An 18705-nucleotide genomic window follows, 5' to 3' on the forward strand; every position below is an offset into this window, starting at 1 on the left:
CTCTTTTGGAGACTGATATGATCGGTGTATCAATATATTCCATCCCTATGTTGACCATATGGACTCTCTCAACTTGCAATTGATTGATTTTTTTTTTTATTATTATTTACTTGACTGAGTTCTTTGGCAAGGTCAGATGTATACCCTGTGAAAGCAAACAAAAATATGTTTAAAACTGTAGTATATGACCCAGTATAAATGCCAACTCACTTTTAAATTTGACATGAATTTGCGGAGAATATGTTCACTTAAGTTTGTGAAAAAAGTAAAAAAAAAACGACATTATTTTGAATCTGCGTGAAAACTTCTTAAACACACCTCCACCTGCACCCCTTTGCTCAACCTGGCCTGTTAGGTTAGTATGCAGGCAGTAGCAAACAGGAGCAGGGTGGCCACGCCCATCCCCCGACGGAGCATACAGCAGCGACTGTAGATGGCAGCAACAGCTGAGTTTCAGCCCCTACACTCTTTACCTGCCTCTTCTAACCTATCTATATCTACTTCAGTTTGTAATTTACAATCCGTCCCAGGATTACTGTTGACAACCCTCCCCCAAGAGTACCATGTATCCAGCTGTTTCATATCTGGTTTCATCTGGGGAGGTTATGGGACATATTCAAGTGACACTAATACATGTATAGCATTCAGACTACAAACAAGAATGACATGAAGCGTTTACTAAAAGTAAATGGCAATCAGGAGAGTGTCATGCTAATGAGAAAAGCAATACAAATAGAGCAAGAGCAACTTTCTCTTTTACTCTTTTGAGTCACCAGAACATTGACACAGTGAAGCCAAAACAAGTTAATTGTAAGTCAGAAAACGTATATATTGTGCCACACATCAAAAGCAATAGTTGTGATGTACCAAGTGAATCCAGTAAAAAAAATCTGTATCATACATAGTCAAAGATTGTGACCAAAAACAAACATGCACTAGCTCTGTTTGTTACGTGTCAAATACAGACATCAAGTCCCACTGCAGCAGAAGTATAGCAGCTGGTGAGTGTCTCCTCCAACTCATTACCAATCCCCCACCTGTGACTTCCACCTGGATACGCCATCAGCTCCAATTTCCACAGTAGACACCCAACCTGGAGAGTGAAACACCCACTAGGCTGTCCCCCCGAGGAAATGCAGTGTTCTTCTATGTATGCACCCAAACAAAAGCATGAAGTCGTCCCAGATGACACATCACTGCTACCACAAGTGCAACTAACTTAGTGTTAAATTGCTATTACTATTATTATTATTATTATTATTATTACTTGTATTGTGCTTTACTTTTTAGGACTATAGGGCATGTTGTATGACTTTGGCACCCTTCTGTGTTACCGGTAAATCTTGAAGTTTCTTACCAACGTCAGTCATGTGACACAAACTATCCTGTTGAGGGGCCAGGATGAGTATTAGTTTTTCCAAGTGACAAGTTAGGTCTGTGGTCATTCTGTCTGAGGAGCGATGAGTGCTGAAATGTCTCTTTGAACCCTGTGGTCTAATAATAAAAACTAAAAAAAAAAAAAAAAAAAAGTGAGGAAATGACTCTCTTCTCTCTCCATCACAACAGCAATTTTCTTGGGCTCGTTCCGCCTGCCTTATGAAGAGATCCGGGACATTGTGCTGGAGGTAGACGAGGAGAGACTGAGTGAATCACTCATCCAGGTAAGACTGATGTTCACTGCGATGTGTTGATATTTCCACACACACGCACACACACACACACACACACACAAGTTGTGCTTTTGTGTGTTTGGCAGAAAGAGTGAAAGACATTCTATACAAGTTCACGTGAAAAGATAATTTTTGAATTTCAGTGCCTGGCGGATAGCTCTGCGACCCCATTTCACACCTGCTATGGTCTGTTTTTTGGCACGTCTTTCTCTTCATTCTCATGTGGACCATAGAGACCCCCCATTCATCCTCTTATAATGGATGATGAAGGACAAGCCTTGGCAACGTCACCCCCAACTCCACCCTCCTTTCCTCTTGCCTTTGTCTTAAACCATAATTGATGAGCTTCCTGGAGGCTAGTTGTGTTTTGGTCCCATTTTATTTCGTTTTTTTTTTTTTTTTTTTTTCTCGTCGCAGAATGTATTAATTGAAAGCCGGGCGGGTTCATCTGAGGGGAAGATGCATCAGTGGACAGCTTCAGCATCACGTTGACTAATATCCCCTGCATTGCCTGTGTGTTAAGCACGGAAGCATCAATGTTATCTTTGCTTGTTTTTTAGTACAGATGCAGGAAGTGTACTTTTCAGTGGTGAGCAGTAAATGGACGATTTAAAGTCAATATAATAATAGCAGTGATACACTCTTTGTGCGCAGCAAAGGTATTCATTTATTGTTGTTTTTCCGACCAGCAGTGGGTATCATTGAAGTGCAGGTTTGGAGCTTAAGTTCAGTGGTCTTTCCTACCTTTAAAACATAAATACATACATTATTTTTGCACAGATACAGTGTGTATTTTCTTCCCCACATGGTTTATCAACCAAGACTTGCACAGGAGCTAGACTGCTTCCTCCCCACTTGGATCTCAGACACTAGTAAAAAGGTGGTGAGACAATATGTATTTAGATGGGGCCTATCTAGAAAGCTACCCTGCAGGACTATTATTTTGAGCTCTGATAAACTTTAATTGCAGAGCAATCTGGCAGAAAGTACAGAGTGCAGGTTATGAGATGGCAGACCCCCCTCTGCCTTATGAAGGAGAAAGGAAGTTAAGGTGTTGACCTTTCCCCACTAGAAACAGTGATAATCTGCCAGCAAGGCAGCTGTGTCCCAAACACATCCCCACTAGGGCCTCGTTGCACACAGCAAATGGTTACCTGGTAGTCTGGTTTGCTTAGAAGGAAAATAACCAATCATTCTGTCATAAACTGACTTTGATGAAGCTACCAACGCTAAGCTGGTGTCAATACGACGACAAGACAAAACAAATAAAAACAAGAACAACATGTTCTGATAAACTCAGCGATGCAGTTTGTTTATTTTTTCCCCATCTTTATGTGAGGTTACCTCTTCCATCCCCTCTTTATTACATGTGGAGCAGGACAAAGAGGCTAGTAAGAAAACGAGGAAGCCTCAACAAGCCTCCAAAGAGCAGGTGTGAGTCAACATAAGCATCTGGCAACTGAGCGAATGTCACAGGTGTCACAGAGTTCAGGGGGAGGCGGGGAGACCAACGGAGTTAACTTATCGGTGCACAAGGAACCCACATCTGGCAAGTGTGTCACTGCTGGTTAGGTAACGACGCTGGAGGCAGACTAAAGCCTGGACTGGACAATTAGGAAATCACCTTCAAATATTATTATTCATTTACTTGTCAATGTTTAGTTAGAATTGCTCAGTTTGTTCTCCATTTATATTTAGTATTTTATACACATCAATAGTACACAAGTATTACCTAATTAAGTTATAATCACAATTAAAACTGCGAGCAGTGATAACGGGCCCTCGCATGGCACGTAACTCGGTTAGTGCTACGACCGCCTGACGTGTCGGACTGCCTGGCCTGGCCACCGCCACGGAGCGTGTCGTCCCCGGCCACCGCCACGTTCCCAGTCGTCCCCGGCCACCGCCACGGCTGGTGCCTGTCGTCCCCGGCCACCGCCACGGCGCGGGTCGTCCCCGGCCACCGCCACGGCGCGGGTCGTCCCCGCCCACCGCCACGGCGCTGGTCGTCGCTTGCCCGAATCGTCGCATCCATCATTGTGTCAGATGATTGAAGTTGTCACGCTCGAGGAACAACTCTGTAGGAGGAGTTCGTTAAAATACAAAGCCTACATTTGGCTAAAATGGCCCAAAATGGTAGGCTGGGTGAACCCTGCCTGAACTTCCGGGAAATTTGGATTTCGCTCGGCAGTTTAGGCTGGACACCCTCAGGCTTACTTTCGCTGTTACATTGCCAGAATCTTTGGCTCCAATCAGAAACGGCCATTCTCTCCTGGCACGCTATTGGCCGGTGACGTGACGATGACGAAACATAATGGGCATCGTTCATTTGAACGATGCCCATTGATCCCGCCTCTTGAGCAGTAGAAACAAAGCGCAGCTTCCCGGCCATTCTCTCCTGGCACGCTATTGGCCGGTGACGTGACGATGACGAAACACATTGATCCCGCCTCTTGAGCAGTAGAAACAAAGCGCAGCTTCCCCAGACTAATGTTCAATCTTAAAAGATTGACCTTAGTATGGTGAAAACCAGACTACCAAAATGGCTGATTTACTGTAGCGCCCCCGAGTGGTCAATTTTAATACAACTTTCAGGATATGTTCCAGGGAGTTTTGTCAACATATCCTACAAGTTTCGTGATGATTGGGTTAAATATTGTGGAGTTATGTCTATTGATTTCTAGAGCCCCGCCCCTCTGATGTTCATTGGCTAATAACTTCTGAACGCAACCACATTTTACAAAGCTTTTGATGGCACTTGCCCAACTTGGTCTAATGATGACGCACAGCAAATTTGGTGAGAATTGGATTTACGGTTTAGGAGAAGTGAGCAAAAACGTGTTTTTCGCAAAATTCAAAATGGCGGAACATTTCGGTAGACGGACTTTAGTAGTCCCTATGGCAGTTTTGTAGAGGACACTTGTCTGCACATGTGTACCAAATTTTGTGTCAATTGGAGTTAATGTGTGCGTTGTGTGGACGAAACGTCGCTAGGTGGCGCTAGAGAGCAATTTTTTTACAAGACCTCTAAAATTTTCGCCAGTCCCCATAGGCTCAGAAATGTTTTTCAACTTCTGAATATGATAAGGCCTCCAAAAAGGCCGTCGAACTTGCGAAATAAAAATAAAAAAACATTACAGTTTCAATAGGGCTTCGCTGCCCGACGTTGTCGGTGCTCGGGCCCTAATTAGTTCATAATTCACCAATATTTCTAATTACACACAGGCAGTTTTGATCTGACTCATTTTTACAGATGCATCTTGAGATTAAAACATAAATACTCAATAGACAGAATTGCTCTCCTTATGTGATGCTGTTCAGTAACAGGTCTTGGCAAATGGTCAATATGTTTGCGAGTCTGTAGTATTGAATTTGCCCACCACACAGTTGCAACGTCGGCTTTTGCTTCTCGTGAAGGGAAACTGAGAAAGCAGCTCTTGTATTATTATTCCACTGACACTTCACAATTTGCTGTTTTAACAACAACATAAAGTGTGTTTTTTCTCGTCAGGTACCAATTAGCAAGACAAGTCGAGAGTTAAATGTATATGAAAACATCACTGATTTGTATACCTGGACAACCTTCCTGGTGAAATAGGGGAGGTGATTATAGAATAAGATCATGCAGAATTGAGCTCACAAATGAAACAAGGAAACGAGCGAGCACGCCTAAGAAATACAGTTAGAGCTGTACAGAGGCACCGAATGGGATCAAATAGACTTCATGCTGGGTGACACAGTCCTGAGTGTGGGCTCCATCTGCACAGTGTTCATCTACACTCTTTATGCTGATTAATCACTCTACACCACCCACTTTCAGCCACATGCCAATCACCATTTATCCACACGGACAACTGCACACACATGCAGAGTAGAAAGATGTGTCTGAATGGCTTGGGCAGTGCTAAAAAGAAATGCATTTACCATCTTCCTAATGTGAGAAGGAATGGGCCTACAATAGGAAAATAAACGTACATGAATAAAGGGTCTGTGCAAAATGAAACCTGCATTTACGTTGCTTGGTGCCACCTGTTGCTTTGGTGCTTTGGACTTTGAAATTAATTGACTTTGAAAATCATGAGCATGCTCTAGTCCTGCTTTATATGAAAAGTGTCCTGAGCTAACTGTTGTTATGATAATGACACTATGAATAAAAGTGAATTAAATTGAATCATTTAAACTCATAAAATAGGCTTTGCCAAACAAATAGGCTGATTACTGGGGCCTGTCAAATCTGGAGTCAAATGTTAAAATGCTGAGTAGTTTCTGATAGACTTGCTACTGTATCTATTGACACGTGTGTCACTATGAATTGTTAAATACCATTATGTATGTTAATTAACAAGGTGGTTAATATGTTGTTGGTATGAATAACTATTTTCTCTTGTAGCACTTGGTCTAAGAGGACAATAAAACACTACAGAAACCTGGTTAAATGTCCTAAATTGTGGCAAAGGTGAGTGACAAGCAAGTGGGTAATTGATAGATGATTGTAAAAAAACAAAAAAAATGGAAGGAAGCAATAGGTGTTCATAATGCATCTAAAACTCTGTAACTCAATCTTATTATCTCCTTTCTCCGTCAACGTGTTTAATGTAATGATTTGTCAGCAGAATGTGGCAGTGCGCTGGCCTTGAAGTACCCCTACGATGTGTCACCCTGGCAGAGTGGATATATAGGAGTTGATTGGCTCTCCTTATTCTGCATTAGGGCCCATCAACGCCTCAGAGATGATGTGCACATCCCCGAATGCTGGCAGACAGTCGCGGGTCTCACCATTCATCCACACACCATATGAATCCTCACAATCCCACACTTATTTCCATCCACATGGGACTAGCATATAAACACACACACACAGCACGTGCATGCATATGGATAGATGCCGTCACTTATCCCCTCTGTCTTCTAGTCCCTGCAGGATTGTGTCACTTATCATCCAACCAAGACATGCACGTAAGCTCCATGCAATCTCCCTCTTATGCTTTCCATCTCATTTGCCTATGATATTCATAGTGCTGGTGGACAGAGGTCACTTTTGTATATCAGGTCAGCTTCCTCAAATTCAAAAAGACATCAGAGCCGACCCACTGCCATACCCCATATGACAATGAGATGAAGAGGACAATGAAATACAATAATGAACGCTGGCTCAATGAAGACAGATTGAGCCTCAGAAAGCTTGGCATACGGTCTGCTTTTAAAGGGCTGACAGCCTGACAAAGCTATTCATTGCTATTGTTGGCTGGCAACATAATTGCCAAGGGAAGGTTCTGTAGACCTTGTCTGTGTGGGGAAAGAGTCTGGGATTGTGTGCTCCGGGCTTCAGGGGCCCTGGTTGCATTGTGTTTGGCACTACAGGACGTCCAACGTCCCTAGATCTTTTTAGTAGTACCCTCGCTAAGTGTATATACCAGTCACCTTGGTTACATCGTGACCTTGCTGTCATTGAGTTGGCTGTCCTTTGGTGTCTTAATTCCTCAAAGGTCCCCAAAAGCCAAGTTGCCCCGGGGATGATGCTCAACTGGCAAGCACATGGTCTTTGGCCTCATGCTGCATTGCAGTCCCTGCCAGTGGAACACGAGGAGGTCAAATATTGGGCATATTATTAGTAATCACTTGTCAACTCGAATAGTTTGAGATACATTCAACTGGTACACATGCAGGTTGATGCTCAAGATAATGTACTGTCAAGGTAGCTCTGATGTGATAGGCTGAGAGCTTAAAGATGAGGTTCATGGGTCAGATTTTGTGCAACACAATGAATTTACGTCAGGAACAGCAGCAACCAAAAACAATTCTGCAAGCTGATAATATGGTAGGCATCTTAACATTAAAAATGCAACACAGGGGGACATTGTCCATCAACCTTGACTGTATTTGAGCAGCGAGCATCATTGATGTAAACACACAGTCGGCTGCTTCCTGTCCCACCGGAGTTCTGTCCTCCCGTCAAGTACAGATTGATCCGGGATCGCAAGACGGAGCCAGGTCTCTGTAAAGACGTGGGCTCGACACTGTTTATTGTCATATAACATTTATTTATGACCATATTACTTAAGAGTGTTTCAGCACATTAATATAAACGCACACCTCACCATAATGTTAGAATTATGAAGATGAGCGGACGCAGCAACTACAGTAAATTATCAGTCACATTCAATGAAAGTGGAACAAGGGAGGTCTTGGGCATGGACACGGGGGAGCAATGCCCTATAAAACATGGAGACGCAGCACAGAGTCAGTTTTAAGCACCGGCCAAATTTTAGATGGACTTCATGGATGATGGATATAATGATGAATCCACAGCCTCTGAGAAGTGGCATGCAAGAGCATATGCGGTCACAGGCGGCCGTTCACTGCTTACCATCGGCAGGCTGCTGCGGTGTAATCAGATATCTACGCACATTGCTCAGTTATGCATCGATACTGCTTTTTTGTGAAGCGGGCGTTTGCTTACCAGGGCTCATCATGGCGTCTTTTCCAACTTTCTTTTTAGCATTTGTCGTTTGTCATGTTTTATTCTTGAAACACATTGCAGCGCAAACGCTGTTGAATGTGACATGTTCAAGGTGAGATATATTGGAATTATTGCTAAAATAGTGTCAGTCAAAATCCTCTACTAATTAAATTAGCTTTTTTTAAGGCTTGGAGTAAAAAAAAAGTACATGAGTTATACTATTATTGGACATTCATATATTGATTACATAAGGCTAATGTATCCTTGTATCTGTATGTTCTAATTGAGACAGCAAGGCAACACATAATGCACATAATAATTTTCACAATTCACTTGGGAGACGTGTCATCGTGAATATTTTGAAACTATAGTGACTGCTTTTTTTACATAGACCAAATTACATCATCAGTTCAATAACACAATACATTTTTGGGGGGATATTTCCTTTTCAAGGTGGCTGAAAAAACATGCACTAGCTGGCCCATCGTGATGATAAAACACTGTAGGAAAACCCTTTTCTGTTGTTGCAACGGTCCCCGGAAAATTGTTAAATAAGTTCCAGTGGCTGACAATGTTGCTATTGCTGTATTACACATGGTTTGCAGTCTCTGGGAGGAACTGCGTCCAAAGCCATCGTTAGGAAGATTTCTTACTTACAGTAGGAGGGATTAAGTGGTATTGGTCTCCAGGAATTTAGATGAATGCTTAGTGAGTATACTCTCCAAGCTTCTGCTTTTGTCTCGCCACTTCTTATTTTCCTTGTACAATTATTCTGCTGGACTACCTCGCCTTCCCTAGCTTCTTAATGTGGCATATCTTGGGAGATGTTACAATGAAACTACAGTTTACACATTTTTGCATTTCCTACAATACATGCATACCCTTGTTTAATGCCTCATGGCAAATATCAGCTTTTTAAGCTCTAATCAGCTTTTCTACCTCCATCATGAAAAAGCAGGCCTTCGTTCCTCATGCACTATATATATAGTCAAGCAGTTGCAGAATCTCTGTGATGTCCAATTTGGCCCATTTCTAATTTAACCATGTCACATCAAAGCATATCGCTACATTGACCCTAGTGGATCAAAGCTAATGCACAATCACAGTTAGACAAAAGTATTTATTGTTGCACTTAAGTCAGCAACAGAAGTTTAGCACTTACATAAAAAATATCTGCAGTAAATGCATTACAAATCAGACGTCTGCTGCAGAGGTTTGTAACTTGATTTAAAATGACCCACATCCAGCCCGTGCCTTCGGCTTATGAGGATGTTCTGAGCTTTTTGGGACCATATTTTCCAGTTGATGTGGGTTGAGCAATTTTTACACTGTTTAGAATGCATATGTTGTATTATAACTTTTGACTAAGTTACCGTCACTAAAGCTTGCGCTTCTAGGGCTTTAAATGTGTTGTTTTAAAATGGACAGTTGTGCAAATTATGCCCTTATTGCCTATTGACCAGCTACATGAAAAGTTCAAGCCCACAGGTCAAAGGTAACTTAAACCACTTTCATGTCGATTAAGAAAGAGAGTGAAAGTGACTTGTCGTTGAGAAACAGTAGATACACACACAGACTGAGGAGTTATTTCAAACAAACATCAAAAGCAGTTGTGTCGGCTACTGCAGAGCAACTTCCCCCCCTATCCACCCCTACCCAGAACAAGCCATGTGATCTGGCTGCTTGAAATGAGGGAGTCATCACTAAATGTTTAAGCACGCCCCGTTTTTGGTGTGTGTGGTAAGCTAACTCTCATCAGTGGATGATACGGCCCTGGAGGCTTGTTTTGTGGAATATAAGAGTGGCTTCTTAATGTTTAATGTCTGCCAGTGTATTTTATATTACCCCATCTCCTTTTCAAAAGGAAAGGCTAATGACTAATACTGCACCGCCGCTGTTCATTTGTAATTAGTAGTGCCCTATTCTGTGTGCAAATGCACTAGTAAGAATATCAAAGAAGTGCAAGGAAGTGTCCAGCATCTCGTACATATCAACATGAAACAAGTCTTAATGAGTAAATGTGTGCGGATCTTTTTGAACACTCCTCGGTTGACATAGCGGGTCTTTTAAGTAAACAGTGGGACACATTTGCATTTAGTTTCTGATTTAAGATGAGCAGTGCAATTTTGAACCTATTAGACCATCTTTTGCACATCCTGTTTCAGCATCCGACATCTGTGTCAAAGTCACAATGATGCAATGGTGCAACAATAATATAGTCCAACAGCATATATCTATTGGTCACATATTTCAACACATTTTTTCATCTTCATGGCCTTTAATGTAAGTGTAGTTTTGAAAAACATGGAGAAAATCGCCTACTTGCATGTTATTTTGCAGCATCTCTTAGGCCCCTCTCTTGCTTTGTGTGCACTTATGGTGATTTAATATGCACTGCCTGGTCAAAAAAAAAAAAAAAGTTGATTTGATTACGGCATGCAATCGCCATGGCATCGTTTCAATAAGCTTATGCAATATCACAACATTAATGTCTCTTCAGAGTTGCATAAATGTTTCGCCAAAATCTCGTATTGGTGATGAGAGAGTCGGACCGATTCCTCCCCAGCGCATCCCAAATATTGTCAATGGGGTTAAGATCTGGAGTCTGTGGTGGCCAATCCATGTGTGACAACCATGTGTCATGCTCCCTGAACTACTCTTTCACAAGTTGAGCCCAACTAATTGGGCATTGTCAGCTTGGAATATGCCGGTGCCATGAGGGAAGAAACAAATCCATTGATGGAAAAACCCAGTAATTCAGTATATTCAGATAGTCAGCTGATCACATAATGTTGCTGAAACCTGAAAAACTGAAGCGACCCATGATCATTACACTGCCCCCACAGGCTTGTACACTAGGCATGATGGGTGTATCACTTCATCCGCCTCCCTGCTGCGCCCATCACTCTGGAACAGGATCAATCTGGACTCGTCAGACCACATGACCTTTGTCCATTACCCCAAATGTGCTTAGTTAAATCCAGGTGGTCACTTATTTTTGGCCAGGCAGTTTGTGTGTTCACCTCCAATCTAGTGGAGATAATGGAGTTTCTAACAAAGTGCATGCAACAGTTCTCCTGAGTTTACCACAATGTCATGATTTATATATATATAAATCATATATACTCTATACACACAATATAACACACACACAATAAAATTCCATAGTACGTCAAATTAAATCATAATACACACTGACGAGGTTGTCTCACAGCAAACAACAGCATTGTCAGCTTACAGCTTCTCATGTTCTCGTTCTCATGGCAACAACCTTTCCGCCAGGTCTCACAGGAGTCTTTCGTACTAGCCATGCTTGTTATTATTGTTTATCTCTCTTGTCAATCACCCAGATCACCACGGTGCTCATCCATATGCATGGGCCCGTCATTACACGCAGTTCATTGGCTGCAGGGTCTGGCGGTGCCATGCCAGCCTTTGTCCTGCGCTGTAACAACAGGTGATTGTAGCAGCCTGGCACATTGTCGGGCATCATTTGCATGGTGTAAAAGTGCACATGTGGGGCAAGGTGATAAGTATTGCTGTGCACTGGGCCTGTTGGATTAGAGCTTAAGCAGGAGAAACGGGGTCCCCCTTGGGCTTAATTGTGGTTTATTTTGGCACATGGCACATAACTCTCTTCTGCATCAAATGCTAATTTAACAATGAAATGTGAATTGCATTATGCTGATTTTTGTAGGGCTGGAAAAGTAAGAGAGAGAGAGAGAGAGAGAGAGAGAGGAGGAGAAATACTGAATAAACAAAGTAAAGGCAGGGAAAGGGAGGCGAGTCTTGGTACAATATCAAATGTTCCTTAGAAATTGATGGCCGGGACCTAAGGTACCGCGTGTACTTTTCACCCATCATCAGCACGCTGCTGATCTGTAGCTGCAGGGTCCAGACCAGGTACTCCGTCCTCAGGCTGAATATTGATTAAAAGCTCAGGCATATACACACACGCACAGAAACAAATTCATACTCACAGACAAAACCATGCACAAAACAGCACATGAGTTAAATTTTGATTAGGTGGGCTCCATGTGGCTTCTCCTTAGGCACACTGGTGCTGTGTTTCCTTAAGCGAGCAAAATGTGTTTTCTGTTTTCGCTCTCCAATTCAGTGTCTTTGTTTCTCTGACAGATGGCACATCACTCACAGAGACACTCCCAGACAGCAGACTCCACAAACAAATTAATTTCTATTACTGTTTCACATGCTAGCTCTCTTCTTATTTGATTGACAGTCTCATCATATACGAGCAGTGCGTTATTGTCAAAGGAACATAATCCCAAATGAGGGATGATTTCAATGCAGTGCGGCAGAGTCCCCCCTCCCCCCTCTTTTCCCCACCTTGAGAACTTTCTTTGAGCACACGTCCTGCATATTTGTCTTCATGTATTATGCAAAACTGTTTTATCAAAGCTGATGTCATTAAATGAGCATATGTGCATTCACATGTTGAAGCATATAACCCTTGCAGTTGATATATTAAATTCATCTGTAAGTCCAGAGGGCTCACAATAGATTCGGGTTAGAGAGGAATAAGCTTTCAGAAACACTCTGTTTATGTCTCTGTTTTTTATTTGTTTGTTTCCTTTTCTGGCCACGGCTCTGTCTTTACCAAATTCTATATTTATGTCTTCTCTTTCTCTATGTCAACCCCCCTATTTGCTCTGTTAATTTATTTCTTAATCATGCTTCACACCACAGTGCCCAAGTGTGCAAATTCAAACAGAAAAAAAAAAATCCTATATTTCCTTCTAAAAGACACATTTAATGTCACACTTAGTCTGTCAGGTTTCCAGACCCCAACCCTCAAATTAATCCCTCCCCCCTCTATCTCTCCCTCAACCTTTTTTCCCCTCCCTCTCACTGTATTTGTGTCTTTCTTTCTCAGACTGCATTTCTCATTTAGTTTAATGCGATTTTAGAATCTGTCACACTCAGTTCGTTGCCTGTCAGCCTGTCGCTGGAGCTTTACTCATAGTGAGATTTGAGGTGTTTGTGCTGTTTGGCAGGCTGTAGATTCTGTCAGACTACAACGGCCTAACTGATGTTCACTGCTTCATATTTACCTGTTCCACCACATTTTGACTTGCGTTGTTGTCGTTAGTTTTTTCTGGGGTTTTTTTCACGTAAATTCTCCCCTACTATTGAGGTTTAACGTTGAAAACACGCTTATATCCATACATATTTTATAGGATAAAACATGTATTAGTATTGTAAAGGCTTTGCATATCATATCATATAAAACTGTTTCGGAAAATTCTAAATATTCATGCATTACATTCCCGTTCTCGTCAACAAAAACACAGCTCAATAGCCTTTGTTCCACATCCACATATTCAGTTTTCAGTTCTATGGTAGTAGCGGGTGCTGTCTACACCCACAAAATATTGTGCAAAGTTACAAAGTTCTCTCTTTTTTGATTTACTTCGAAAATAATCTAACATTTGAAATTCCTCTTCTTTTCTTAGAACTATCAAGCATTGACTTTAGAAGATACGGCTTGTAGGATGTTGACGAGTCTTCTTGTCCGTCTATTACTTTGTTATTGATTTGAACTGAAGTCTTCACTGATTTGCCATGAGCCAGGTAGGGAGCCTGCTGAGGTGTCACGGCAGGGAGATGGCACTCCCACGCTGCTGCTCATCAGGAAGCATGGGCAGAATACCACATGTCTCTCTGTCGCCCCACAATTGAGAAGAAAATCAATTAAAAGGAGAAAATCACAGATCTGTCGAGCACATGGCAGACGTGGCTCCTCTTCCGTCTTTGTTGTGGACCTCCCATAAGCCTCGTAGAGGATCACAGTTTACCAGAATCATCTGTTAGACATCAGGTGATTTCTCCGTCATTTAACCCAGCTGAATAACTCCTTAATTGCTGCGAGAAAAGCTTTATCGATTGACATGTCTCAGACTAAATCACAAGATTTCTTGGTTTTCTTCATCATTTTGACATTACTTTTGGGAGTATGCCTTTTTCTGCTCTAATTATATCTCAAAAGGCTGGTTTGATTAAGGTGTGGTACATGTCACACTGTCAGGCCTGGACTAAAAGAGGACACAAATGCAATGGGTGAACAGCTCAGGCAGATCTTTATTAGGAACTTCAATCTTCCCTTGACAGAGTGAAAACAAAACAGGCTATGAAACTCCAAGACTAAAGTCGAAAAGACGGGGAACCGTGAAAAACTCAAACTAAACACGAGAACCTTCAAGGGAAAAAGATAACAGAAAATCACTCCCAAGGGAGGCAAATAAAAGGCTGAGAAGTACATTACTCTGGTTGAATTAACTATGGAATATACAAAAATGAAAATCACTAAGTAAGTATGAGTAAGCACAAGGCTATAACCAAAAACTAGCTTCTCTAGATTTGACCAAAACACTACAACAAAAAAGCACTCAAAGCGAGAAATCCAGATCATACAAACTCATGGGCTCTTGGCGTGGGCTGTGGACAAAAAGGGCTGGAGGTACAGGGACAAACGATATACTCTGGCACAGGACAAAGGGAGATGTGGACTATAAGACACATAATGGGCAATGTGGTGGAAACCATCAGGGGGGACGTCAGACCGCAAACACATGAGGAAAGGCAAGTGACCTGAAATTATATTTCAAAATAAAACAGGAAATTCAAAAGCACAAAGTTTCCCTGGTGCTATTTTGGTGTTTCAGAAAACAATTCTGCCAACGTTATTTAGATGCACTTTTAAGGGTGCATGCTTGGCCATATGGAGCGTGTGCACAGCGCTCTTCCAACTGCTTCTCTCATCCACAGGGACGCAGCAGGTCCGATTGAGGCAGACCATAAATAATTACGAGACAAAATAATTAAGACAAAATATTTCAACACTGGGGAAATAGTTGTGGAGTCCATGGCGAAATGAACACATATATCTAGCGTCACATTCACCCAAAAGACTAATTGTAAGGGTTTCTCCTGTGAACCTTGGTTGTTGCGCTGCTCCCTCCACTGCTTGGCCATGCAAACTGCTCCTGATACCAGGATCTTGGTGTTGGCGTGTCATTGTTTTGATTTAGCTTTTACTGCGCTTACCAGCACGTCAGTCTCCTCTGCAGTGAATCTGCAACTATAACAGCAATCCGCTATGGAACAAGCCCCTCTTGCTCTTAAAGGGAATGGGTTGACGCTTTGATTGGTTTATTGTAGTTTATTGTAGTAATCAAGCCACTTAAACCCTTTTTAGATTTGTGTTGGGCGCAAGAGTCAGATATCCACCACATTTCAGACTTGTGTTTCAGACCGCTAAAATAGGGCCCTTTGTATTACTGTGCACAGATTGTCCTTGATCCCTATGTGAAATAGTGCACTGCACACTTACATTCATTGTCTTCTGAATATCAAAGTATACTCACTCTGCACTACACCAGCACCTGCTGCTTTTAACAGCATGCAGTGCTGTAAACTGTACGGTTAAGTGTGTGCCTAATACATGCCTAATACCCCCCCAGCTGCAAAGATCAAAGTGTGGAAGTGAAAGCCCTACAGATACTGTCATCTTCTACAAATGTTTAGTGAACCGTAACCTGTATCTCATTTTAGACTCTCCTTTACCCTCACAACTGCTTCCATTCCTCAAGTAAACCTTTCACTGCCAGCAGTAGTGGAATTATTCCACCAACATTTACTATACTTGCTTTCCTTCTGTATATGTACAGTACAAGTTCGAGTGAGGGGAAAGCACCAGTAACGGTGCTCTGAGGTTCTCTCAGAGTCTTTGAGTTGACGTGCCGACAGTAAATCTATAATACAATGATTGTGTATTCATATGTGATGGTATCCTTATCTATTTCAGAAAAAGGAAAAACATCTAAAACAATTATCTGCTCATTCATGTTTTGTTTATTCTTTAAATTGAAATTGAACACATTTTGACAGACAGCCATTGTGTCTTCAAACTGATGGAAATGAATTGTGCATGTGTTATTGGAGTATCGCTGTCACTGAGGAAGATTGTTTTTTATTCTGATCCATCTACTGAGCTTAAAATATTTAACGATCACACCTAGGATTTACAAAATTCAGGTTTTAGGGAGCCACATATATATTAAAAAAATATATATACTACTGGGGCTTTGAAAAGCTTTAAACTGTGGCATTCAGCAGATGAAGAATACATCTTGAAATTAAAGTTGTGACTGTTGCTTCAAAGTAGAAGCAGCAGAGGTTATGATATTGTAACCCTAGATAACAGACATTTTGACAGAATATAAATATTTTTCTCTCACAGTCAAAATAATGCATAACTGATAGCATTGCTGTGTGATACAAGGCTTTCCTACGTATATGATTGAATGAGTCTGTGCAGCAGCACGTTATTTAGAGCATCAGGGTGAAAATTAGAAATATGCACAAATATTTACATTTGAATTAATTCTGATGCATGTTGATCAGAGTATCTCAGTCAGCGTCTCTGCCTCTCCTCTTGCACACATGCTTGAGTGGCAATAGGTTACTATGGTTACGTGCACACTCTGTCGCTCAGAAACTTTCTTTGTGCATATTTTTTCATAGAAGACTCAATCTACAGGTGTCTGTTTAATCTCAACGTTTAGGCGATGTAGGATCTCAGTACATTTGTTTTATAATTTCTGAATATTTTTGCTAAATTTACCATAACATGTATTTGTATTATCCAGCAACTGTACAGTACATATTTAGCAATTAATTAACATATACCTTAAGTCAGATTAATGATGTTTTAACCTGAACAACCACATTTTGCTGTTTTCTTTGTTAGTGGGTTGCTGTATCTTGGCTGGTGTGCTGATATGTAGCACCTTCATCTTCGCCCGAGGCAGGAAATGAATGTGTAGTGTTGCTAGCATACTTCCACTAATCTGCTGTGTGTGTGTGTGTGTGTGTGTGTGTGTGTGTGTGTGTGTGTGTGTGTGTGTGTGTGTGTGTGTGTGTACGTCCGTGCCCGTGCCAAATTCAATGCATGCCATGAGTTCTGTGTATGTGTATGTTTGTATATGTCATAGATGTCTGAATCCTGACAAATCTCTGTTGAGTATTAAAAGCCACTGAACAAGGACACATGCATTATTAGCAATGTACTAAATTACATTCACTAGGCTCTACCAAGGGCATTCTCCCTTCGTGTATGTACTGTACCAAACCAGACTCAACTCAAATGGAAATGCACTGTAAAAGGCACGCTGTATAATACCCCTAATTGTTCATCTTTTTTCAGGAAGCAACACCAGAGAACAGTCTAATTAATTAGATTTGCCACATATATATATATATATATATTATAGTTGAATAGAGTCAATATTTGTATATTACCATTTATTTAATACCATACATTGTGGCATACAGAGCAATACATGGAGAGCACCTGTAGGGCCATTGTTTGCACTGTTGTTAGTGCTGTTAGCAACTAGCTGCCGGCTCAGCTGTCACCATGAGAGCCATGTAGCTGCAATCAGTCATAGATACACTCTAAATTTTAAGTACCTTTTAGAATACACAAAAGAAAAACAGTTTTAAGTATTTTTAAGCTTTTCCGGAACAGCATGAAGCTCACTCCTTAATCAAAACCTGCATTTCTGAACAAACATCATAAAAAGCATCGTAGGTTTCAGAATGATGTTATTTTTCCTTTTGCCCATCCTTTATGAAAAAATAACCAGGTGTACTGTAAGAATCAGTCACAGGAAAGGGTTATTTACAAAAGGTCATGAGTGAATAATTAACAACATTGCTCTCAACCGAAAAAGGGAGCAAAAAAAGAAAACCATGTGCCCAGTTATCAAAACTCCGATATAAGCATTCTTACAAATCCAATTACACAAATATGTCTTTTTTGTAGTTTTTATATTTTCAACAATCCTTTCTGCTTCTGCTGATATGATCAAAAGCCTTCATTATCATGGCACCATCGCTTGCCGCAGACCCTAATTGGAGCTTCAGCAAAAGCAAGCAACATTTGATATAATGGCTCCCTCCCAAACAGGAATGCGGGTTCTGCATTCTGGCTTACTTTTTTATATTGCTGCATTCCCTGAGGGAAGGACAGAGATGTCATCATTAGTGGCCAGTAGACACTGGCCATGGTGCCGAGGTCTATAGAGTGGTCAGCCAGGGCCGTGGCCCAGCAGCAGTGTCTGGTCTCTGTTTTTCCTGTCTCGGCTCCCATCTGGCCACGTGACTCTGCACCAGTCGGCTCCCGCTGAATAAATTTGGGGAGCTAATGAGGAGGGAAGCTTTGTGAAGACCTGGAAAAGGGCACCTCTTCCTCTTCTTCTCCTCTGAGAAAAGGAGGGAACAGTCGCCGTGGTCAATTTTATTAACTTTGCTGACCTTCACACAAACAATTAACATTTACAGAAAACACAGCCCCTCCCATTATCGTCCTCATCTCCATCTTAATCTTCAACCTTCAGCCAGCAACTCTTTTCTTTTTTCTGCTTTCGCAAGGGGGAATTTAACAGAAGAGTCGCAAATTAATGGCAAAACCCGTTGCATGTTTTTTTTAAAGACAATCGCAAGGTGATGTGGATTATGCAGTAAAGGTCAGTTATCTGAAGGTCCCTGACA

At 41.5% G+C, this 18705-nt stretch overlaps 1 protein-coding gene across 2 annotated transcripts in view; it reads left to right on the forward strand.

The window, feature by feature from the left end:
• diaph2 (diaphanous-related formin 2) overlaps nucleotides 1-18705 on the forward strand; it is a 352630-nt gene that overhangs the window by 197147 nt on the left and 136778 nt on the right. For both annotated transcript variants that reach the window (XM_084010082.1, XM_084010083.1), the window contains one exon: nucleotides 1567-1661. In XM_084010082.1, the coding sequence (XP_083866208.1) occupies nucleotides 1567-1661 (95 nt within the window). The remainder of the gene's footprint in view (nucleotides 1-1566; nucleotides 1662-18705) is intronic.

The sequence above is a fragment of the Eutrigla gurnardus genome, assembly GCF_963514095.1.
Source record: "Eutrigla gurnardus genome assembly, chromosome: 5".
NCBI lineage: Eukaryota > Metazoa > Chordata > Actinopteri > Perciformes > Triglidae > Eutrigla > Eutrigla gurnardus.